Source organism: Buceros rhinoceros, unplaced genomic scaffold, assembly GCF_000710305.1.
Source record: "Buceros rhinoceros silvestris isolate BGI_N320 unplaced genomic scaffold, ASM71030v1 scaffold43918, whole genome shotgun sequence".
NCBI lineage: Eukaryota > Metazoa > Chordata > Aves > Bucerotiformes > Bucerotidae > Buceros > Buceros rhinoceros.
Window position 1 is genome coordinate 13,938 of NW_010427094.1, and position 10,085 is coordinate 24,022.

At 38.0% G+C, this 10,085-nt stretch overlaps 1 protein-coding gene across 1 annotated transcript in view; it reads left to right on the forward strand.

Annotated features, from left to right (window-relative positions):
- LOC104498378 (rab GTPase-activating protein 1-like) overlaps positions 1-4,215 on the forward strand; it is a gene marked incomplete at its 5' end in the record, with an annotated part of 16,857 nt that extends 12,642 nt beyond the window's left edge. The window contains 2 exons of the mRNA XM_010141742.1: positions 2,294-2,438; positions 4,140-4,215. Of these exons, the coding sequence (XP_010140044.1) occupies positions 2,294-2,438; positions 4,140-4,147 (153 nt within the window). The remainder of the gene's footprint in view (positions 1-2,293; positions 2,439-4,139) is intronic.
- Positions 4,216-10,085: the final 5,870 nt, after the last annotated feature.

Consider the following 10,085-nt stretch of genomic DNA (forward strand, 5'->3'; position numbering starts at 1 on the left):
TCCTGCTGATGTAAAATCCTGATAATAATGCTGTTGGTCATTGTGCAAATATAGCATGTGTTACTGTGGGTGAGAAATTCATGCCTGCTGTCTGCCCAGTTCTCAGTTGTAGCGTGCAGAGCCCTTGGGAGGAAACTTCAGGCTTGGGCTGTCTCAGCAAGGTACCCATTCCAGTAAGGAAGGATCCATTACTGATGTTCCAGAAGGAAGCAATGAAATGGCATTTTCCTGCAAGGGGTAAATGGGACATGTCTGTACTGGCAGAGGAATATAGGAGCTGTTCTGAGGAAGGATTTGGACGGATTTAATGGTCTGAACTGAGACTAGTGAGATGCCATCAGATATGAGGAATGACAGAAATGCAGGTAGCTGTGTGATTGAGAACTGTTTTATCTGTCTGTCTCACTGTGTTACTCAGGCTCATTTTCTTCGTTAGAACACTATTCTTTTAAAGGTGTATTCCTGTAGATAGCAAATTCTTGCTTCAGAAAAAGCAAATAAATTATTTGCATTTTATAGAGAAGCAAGGTCTTGTAGTTAACCATAATATGTGCAAGGAGCTGAAGACTTGTAGTTCTTGTAACATGCAACAAAATCCATAGTACCTCGTGCCTTATTCCATCAAAAATACAACCTAAAGATAGCATTGGTTAGTAATATTAGTGGCATTGATACTAGCTTGATTTAACCAAACACTTTGCAATTACTTGATAATGGTGTTGTGTGAGACTGAACCAGGGTTGATGGCTCTAACGTCATCCTGTTACATGTACACAAAATGCAGGGTATTGGTACCTACAACCCAAAGTTCATTAACCTGACCTCGTGAGAAGTTCAGTCAGCAGAACTGGCTCGAAATTTGAGCCACTGCTTCCAGGGAGTATCAGCTTTAAAGGAAGCAGATCTGAGTGATTAGTCTAAGACACACCAGGGAAGTTTTCCTGGTGTAAAATCCTTTATATCGTGTCAGTCCACGCAGTCCCTATTTAAGCTTGTTGAAGTTGCAAGTGCTGGTCAGCAGTTCACATCTATCTCCAGTGAAGGTGTCACAGAGTCTTCCACCTTTACTGTAATTTTGTTTTTAAACAAATTGAATGTTCTCTAACAAAAATGGTATTATTTTTCTTTTTCATGGTTAATTTGATGTATTTAGTATCTTCAGAAAAATTACCTTATTTCAACTGATTATGCAAGATGCACAAGGAATGAAATAACACATTCTGGGCTGGTTCATTTAATACAATCATTAGTTTGCAGTTTCGTACAGTTCTGTACAAATAGATTAATCACTGCATGTCACCGAATAATAATTGTGTTCAGAACTGTAACTCAGAGGAGAAATTAATAATCCTCCTTTTATTTTAAAACTTGCAACTTCGTATCAAATGTCTGAAGTATAGGTGACTGACTTCTTTATGTGAAAGTCCATTGGACATGAAAGGTTAAACTCTGAACTTTTTCACTTTGAAGTAGAGAAAACAACTTCCCTCACTCCCCCAACCTTTGAGGTAAGTTGCTTTGAAAGTTATCAAGTGCCTGAAGAGACAGATTTGGAAGAAAACCTGCTTTTACAGAACCCAATGATTGCCACTGAAATATTCTGACCTCGAATATGTATATAGCTCCAGATAACTTGGAAACTGAGTGTGGTGACTCTTAGTTTGGCGAGTGTTCATGATTTGTACACGTGTGCGCACACAGACACACACATATATAAAAGTAAGAAATAAGCAAAACTTAGGTTGCAAACGTTCAATTTCCCATGGAAAGGAGTGTATTACAAATTACACTCGCTACAAGAAAGACGATTTTTTTCGGTTTTTTTTAATGAGTAAAACACTACAAGGAGCATTTTACAATGCACGGCTTTCAAGAAGCATGAGGTTTTGTTTCTTCCTTAGTCTTGCCTTTATAATTGAGGTGTTTTCCCCCCTCAGGTACTCAATTCCTGTTTATGTGATGTCAGTTACTTCAGTATTTTTTCCTGTTTGTTCTCTTCTCTTTGACCTCATCTTATTGTAGCTATTTAAATCATCATTCTGAACAGTATTTGAAGTGATTGTCAAAGAGGCAGCTATGGAAATAATGCAGTTTTATTTATAGTTTCTACCTATAAAAGTTCAAGAGAAACAGATCTGTCAGTTACTGCCAGTCTGCAGGTGTCATGGCAAAGAAACCTGAGGGAGCCTTGCCCAAACCTCTGTTTAGTCTTGATAGGGTTTGGGTTTGGCGTACTGTTAGAACTGTCTTTATCAGCAGTGGGGACCTAATACACACATGTATTTTGTTTTAGTCTGAAGGAAAAAGCCACACAAGTGCTGGGGATGCCATTTATGAAGTTGTCAGTCTCCAAAGAGAATCTGCAAGAGAAGAAGAATTGGTCAGCCCAACAAGTGGAGGAGGGCCTGTATCATCCCAGGAGGATGAGGCAGAGGAAGGTAAGAATAAATGAGCACTTGATGTAAGAATAAATGAATATCCATAGATAATACTATTATATTTCTGCTGTTAATATACTCATTTAATTCTTCCTGTTCCTTCCTATTAGAAATACAACTGTTTTGGGCACAAAGATCACCCGTAATTTTCTACTAGCAGCAGTTCTTTAGTAATGGCATTTTTACCAGCCTGTTATTTGGAGTTTTGCCAGTAGCAGCAGCAGACTACACTAGTCCATTTTTCTGAGTGCTTCAAAATGTGATACTGAGGCACTTGCCCTCTTCTAGAGGGATTTTCTTCGGATCAGAAGCTCTTTGCCTTGAATGTGCTGCTAAAGGACAGCGCTAAAATGGGCTTCGAAATGGCAGGCTTTGAATGCCTGTTTGTAAAGAAAAACAAAACCAATATGCAGTGGGCAATTCTTCCCCGCCCCCAAACTGTCTGCTGAGCATGTGATTCATTCTTCCTCCTTTGTAACTAGGGCTTAGCCAGATACCTCCTGGTTCAGTTGGGGATCATGTTGGGGATTGCTGCTCTTCACAGACCCGCTGTATTTGCCTGCCCCTTCCAAAGCAAACAGTACCTCAGTGCCTTTCCCACTGGTCTTCTGTTTGTTTGTCTTGTTTTTTCAAAGGCCCTTGGCCTGCTGTCATGTCTTTGTACGCTGAGGGTTAGCCCGTAGCATGCAGAATAAGCTTTCTGTGTGTCATTTTTCATCTGGATATCTGACCTGTCAGAACTTGTGATAGTTTTACCAAGTCATTCCTCAGATTTCTGGCACTGTCCTGTTGATGCTATAAAGTCTCACTACAGTGGAAAGATTCCTTCTTGATTCTTACTTAGAGGTAAGTAGTGGGAATTAGTTTACACAATACAAATCGGAACCCTTGATGAACACAGTCAGGAGCAGACAGGTAGGGTTACTCTCTCCCAGATACAAACAAAAAACCCCCACGTGTCCAGGTGACCCCAGGCTTACAAAACCCACAGCTCTTTGGTGAACTGAAACCTTCTGCTAGTTCCTGAGAGGGAGTGGGATGGGCACTATCACTGTTCCTCCCTCTGTTGTATCACGTACCACTTCTGAATAGTAAAGTTACTGTTTTCTGTAAAGGAGCTTTTATATTTAATTGGTGTTGGGGATTGATGCTGACAGTAGTTCATAGCAAGAACTGTTTGAGATTTCACCTTTGGGTCTTGTGCTTCAGCATAGCGTAGCTCAGCATCTGTGGGTGTTCTTCTCCGTGCTGGATGTTTGAGTTGTAGACTCAGAATGTTTTCCAGAGCTTGTTTGGTAGGATAGGGTTTAAGTAATTACTTGAATACTCCTTTTTATATTGCTTCTTACTGTTCTAGAATTTAATGAATGCAGCACAATTAGTAATGATGCGGATGTGGTCCTCCTGGTACTATCGTAGAATGGCTTTATTTCATTATAGAGGAAAAGTATTCCACTGGGGTATGAACTGAAGTGTAACGCTGGCTTAGCTTTCTGACGCTAGTTTCCGTATTTTACATGTGGATCACTTCCTAAGAGAAGACATTAAAAATACCAAGATGTGACTCTGTTCTCATGGAAACTGCATTTAGAGTTATCTGCCTAGAAGTTATCTATCCTAGCGGGTATGCAGGTTAAATGAGTCATTTGCAGTTGTTCTAAATAAATCTCTTCATTCTTTTTCTTTCTTTTTCCTTTCCAGGGTACTAATTATGATGATGGGAAAAAAAACCCTCTTGAATTTACAGTGTCTTGTCTTAGCCCTGGAAGAAGGCTTTGTCTTGTCTTTAGTTGTAAGGCTGGCAGCTGCCTGACCACCGAGTTTTATTTCTGCTTGCAGCCTGACTAGGGCAGGTGGCTAGGCCAGAGGCTGGTGTCCCCATGACAGATATTGAGGATTATTATCTGTTCTCTTTTTTTTTTTCTGTATCCTCGTGTATTTCCTGCATGCCCCCGGAATGTTACTCCGTTTACCTCAGCAGCACTGTCTGCTGCAGTTCTGGCTGTGTACGAATGCCTCGCATGCCTCATTTGCGCCTTAACTGGTAGCGCTGTGCTCTGTGTGTGCACACACGCAGCTCAGCGGGATCTCTGATGTCATGAGTATGTCAATAAAGATAGTCGTAAGAAAGAAGGCATTTTTGGGGATATTCTTGTTCTTTTTGTTTTAATGAAAGGCCAAACATGATTCCTGCCCTACTCCAATAATGACTTGAAATAGTTACTGTACTGGTGTTAGACGTAGTCCCTTTCATTTGAAATGCATGTAGAAAATTGAGATCCTGTATTCCCTAAACAACATTCTTAGCATTGAATGTTGTTTTTTCTTTTTACCTTTATTTTTCATCTGAACAGCTGTGTAACAACAACAAAAAAATCAGGATCTCTGCAAAGATTGTGCAGTAGCTACTTAGAGGCCTTTCAGATCAACCTCACTTCTTTTTTAAATTATTAATATTGTAATAGATATTTCTGACAACCGAGTCACTTAAGGTTTCTTGCTTTGGGGATTATAATTTTAAAAATGTAATTAATATTAACGATTTCTTGTCAAAACCTAGAATGTGAAGTACACTCCTTGATAAGAAGTTTTCTATTAAATTCAAAATATAATTTAAAAAGATTATATAACGAGGAAGTTCTTACACTTTCTGGCAAGGTTTCAGGTAAAGCGGATTTAAGTATCAATTTTCATCAATAAGCAGAAAAGTTCACTGTTAGTATTTCATTTTGAGTACAAACTTGTAACAAGGTGCAGAGCACAATAGGTTGAACTAATCTTTCTCCTTTTTGGAGCATTAAAAGTGAGTGGGAACATGTACAGAAGTGATGGTTTCTGCATTGTGTTATTCCAAAAAGACAAAGCTGCACAGGACGTTGTTATTGTAGTGTCATTCTGTGGCAGGATGAAGCATCTGGCTGCGTGTGGGAGCTGAAGCATCACAGAAAATTGCTTTCCAACAGCAGCATTTGAAAGGAGAATGTAGTCCTAGAAACAAATAACAAAGGAGAAGGGGAAGAATAGGTTGTCGTCTTTTAGCAGCAGTGCGAACTTAGACCATGCATGAAATTATGACCTTCCTTTTGGCTCTAGTATTTGGATGCTTTTTTTCTTTCTTTTTTTGAACTCTTAATGTGACATTTCAGGAGAACACTAGATTACTCTGATTCAAGAAGAAACTCAAATGGAGTTATGTTTGAAGGTTAAGGATGACTCTAAGTGGGAGCAATTCTCTTTAAGAACAGAAGATGGTCTTTAAACCGATTGTAACTGAATTGAAGATTTTTTTGTTTGTTTGTTTTTTTGTTTTGCTGAAGCTGTATGTGGTCCCAAGTGTCTGGTTCCAGGCTCTTGTTCCAATCCATAAACTGCCTGCAGAGGAAACATAGGGTATTGAGCAGACATCCTGAAACGGGTCATTCACGATGGGTGGAAGATAACATGCTTACCAAGTCTCCAGAAGGAAGGTTCTGAGCAGGAGTCGTAGCTTGCCTCTGGAATGCTCTCAGATGACTTCCAGGAACCAGTACTGGGTTTGGGTTTGTGTTTTCGTTTATCTCAGACGTAGACTTTGTGATGGGTTAGATACTACTTTTCTAACAGCTGGGTACTGAGCAGGGATGGGTTGACAGCACAGCGGATACTGATCCATAAACAGTGGACTTGAACCGGAAGGAATCCTATTGCCATGTGCTTGGTCCTTAGTTAGTGGCCTTTAATGAGAAGAAATGGTAGATGAATATAAAGCTGCAGAAGTAAGAGCGAGCAGCAAAAGAGAAGAAATAACAAAATTAAGAGGCTAAAACTCTGTGTTCTCTAGGAACAAAAAAAAGATACAATAGAAAAATTAATGTAAGAGATATGGAAATTCAGTGTTGAAATGGTGAAATTTGACAATGGAAACAGAAATAGAACGACAAGAGGACCCTGAAAGCTTCAAAGAGATCTGAGTGTGATATATTGGACTGCACAAAAACATGGTGCGTACAGTAGATAAGGAGCGGACAATACTAAATGATCAGAGATGATCAGCCAGACTAAATTAGGATACTGTGTCAAGTGGTGTGGGTGGGTAGAGGCTGTTTTCAAGATTCAAAAAAGCAAAAGAGTAGAGGAGGTGGTGTTTTAGGAGTCAGTGGAGCTATTGAGAGTATTTTGTCATAAAATAGGGGTTTACAATGAGGGCTAGTATGAACAAATGAGGATGACTGAGTGAGAATAATGGTATTAGTAGTGTGGAAACAGTCAATTCCTCTCTTTTATTCAGATTAAAAATAGCTTTGTGTAATTCCCGGGGACTGTTGTATTAATCCAGTACAGAGTAATGTTGGTGGGTCCTGCACAAGATCAATTAAATCTGTATTGAAGTCTTTTTGCTATCTCCATAGGAATGAACTAAAACTTTATAAATCCTAAATTGATGAGTTCATTTGGCTAGTGGCTTCCTTCAGACAACTTTGCTGCAGTTCCATAAGAGATGAGTTTTAAAATACAAGAACTTCTGAAGAACACAGATCTATAGCTTCTAAATGAAAAGAAAATATTTCTGATGAGCCTGATGTCATTTTATGGATTCTACTAACCATTCTTTTGCACTGGATTATTTCCACACCTTACAAGTTAAGTTGTGGTATTAAAAATCATAGAAGTATAGAATAAATGCACTCAGTTGACTTCTGCAGCTGTTACTGTGCTGACAAAGAATAGGATCCCTTCCTTAGTGTATTAAAAAAGGGAGTTTTCAGTTGCTTGGGTACATAGGTGAAAGCTGCCTCTTGGATTTCAGTCCCTCTTTTTTATAACTTAAAATCACTTAAGATTGTGGTACAAAATGGACGTTTCTCATTAATAAATGAGCATAAATTGGTGTTTGCATCTTGCTGGAAGCAATTGCAGATTATTTTGTATGGTTTGGATGCTTTATTGGGTAGTGATTGTCTTTTCCTTGTCTGCCTATAAAGAACATGGTAGTTTGAAAGTGATTTGAAAAGGATTTGTTGGCTTATTAGGAATCAGAACTTGCTGTTGCTGGAGGATCTTCTCAGGTCAAGTCATGAGTGCCATGATGTTGTGTGCCCTCAAGCCACCACTACTGTGCTCATATGAGCTACACATTTCATATAAATAAATACAATTATTTAACCACATTTATATAAAGATAATTAAGAGGACTTTTCTAAAGAAATAGTTCCCCTGACTTTTTACTAATGATTATTAACATCAAACTGAGATTCTTGTCTTTTCAGTTTTTGTCTTTAGCTTTCCACTATTTTGTGAAGTCTCAGTATTTTATCATCAAAGTGCCTTGCGTACTGCCTTGGCACTTCACGTAAATGCCAGACAATATATAAATTTTAGATGTTTATAATGATTTTTTTCCCAACTTGATTATATAAAATATGGCAGTAGGTAGTAATGTACAAATTTGTACATTACTAGTACAGAGTAAAGAATTGCATTACCTTAGAATTGTGACAACATCTCAAATGTGCCTTTCTTGCCTGTTCTTGAAGATGGCAGTTTTCAGACAGCGCAGTACTTGTGGAAGATGTTTGTATTTACCAGAATACCTCTGCTGAGCAGCATTTAGTTGGCTTTGTCATCTGTGTGGGAGCAAAACTACTGAACTGAAGTGATGCTTTTTCTGCACTCTTTTATTCAGCTTTAAGCATTCAGAGATCAAATGTAGCTCTGTCTTGGTGGCTCACTTGTGTGCTCACTACACGAGGGCAGAATCATCTCTTTGCACATGCTTCTTCACTCACATTTGGATGTGCTGTTAAGGTTTATTTTTGTTACTTTTTAAAAAATGATCCTTGTTTACTATAACAGTTACATGGAGCTTGTGTAGAAACTATATGACATGGATCTAGGAAATGTTTTTAAATGCCATTTTTTCTGTTGTATTACAAAGAAAAAGTCATTTTGGGCAGCCAACAGGATTTTTTCAAGTAGAAGTGTGGGGTTTTGAGAAATTTTGCACAGGCTACTTTATAACACGTGTGAAAACCAATGTCGTATGCAGTGAGTGAAAGCCAGGCAGTGTCAATGCCATGCCGTTCCACCCTCTTTCAGTACTTGTCAAACACAGGGGGTTTGGGGATCCAGATTTTCGGTCACATAGAGAAGCAATTAAATTTCCAGGCTGTTTGCAAGATAAACACAATTTTGAGATTTGTCAGCATTATAATGCCTTTGCTTTAATGATTCCAAGGAAAAATGTGTGTCTTGTAATTCATAGAAAGGAATAAGAATAAAACTACTGTTTTTTGCTATTACTGGTTTGCTTTTAGTGAAGAACAGGTATCTTTTTTTTTACTCTCTTTGTATGTACTTCAGTCACTACCAAGTTAATTTCATAACTTACATATAAACAGAAGGTTCATGTGAGCAGAATTCAATGCAAGTCACCTTCGATGATATTAAAAATCAGTATTTTCCTGCTCCTGGTTATTGCTGTTCCCTCTAAATGAGAAAACTCACCAAGGTTTGTATTTTCATAAATACATCGTTTGGGAGACATTTTGAAATCTTCTTGTCTTCAATAAAATATTTTGGAATGCACTGAAAAGTTGGACCTTTCTGAAAATCTGCCTTATTTAATACTGGAATTAATTTTATGACTTAAAGTTTGTTTCATGCTTGTCTTTTCTGGCAAGACTATAGTTCATGCTTTATAATTTCCTGTTACCTTATAAATGGAAACTTGCTTTTTTGGTGGCCTTTCTCAAGATCCTCTTTTATCTAGAATGTATGGAATGTCAGTAATGTCTATATCTTGTTGCCCTGATGATATGCTGCCGACTTCAGCTCCCCCTTCATTTTTGTTCTTCTCCTACATAAAAATCAAGCTCCTCATTTTTGAAGTATTCCAATTCTATTCCCACCTATCTTCATGACCTCATTTGCCTCTCCTTCAGGCTGCGCCAACTACATTAGTTTTCAGTTCCACCTCCTCTTTATTTCACTTGAAATAGCTTTTCAATTAAAACTAATTAAAAATCCTTTTTACTTCTTAACATTAGTGCTCAAATCCCACCTGTTCAGTTTTATCTGCTGTATTCATGCGTTTCTACTCATTTTAGGATGTACTTCACTTGCTTTTATGCTTAAACTCTCTGAAAAAACAGTTTCTGCCTTATTTGCCTGGTTTGTTAACTGACAAATGAGTTTGACTTCTAAGGTATTGTCGTGTCTCAGGTGTTCTTTAAGGATAGATTTCTTTAAGGAGAACTATATCTATTGGGAAAGTAGCTCTGTAGCTACTTTATAATTGCTGTTAAATGTGGGTGAGAGGAGTATTATTTAAAGGAAAAGTTTTAAAATGAAATGCAAAAAAGGCCCATTCAAAAAAAAATGCCACTCCAAAACAAAAGAACCCCCCTTTTCACTGTAAAACCCATGAAGATTAAAAACATTCCTGCATATTTAGTACCTCAATTTTTGTTGATATGAGGAAGAGTCTTTAACTAGAATCTATTTTCTCAAGCCAAAAATGGAAAATACCAATAAACATAGTTGTTTAATTTTGTTCAGAAGAGTCTGTTACGTACCTGATTGGACAGAGGAACCTCTGTGCCAGTTGACTTTTTCCTGAGTTGATTTCTCACAGTATTTTGTTTCCATCTTTGCACAACTTGTCTGTGC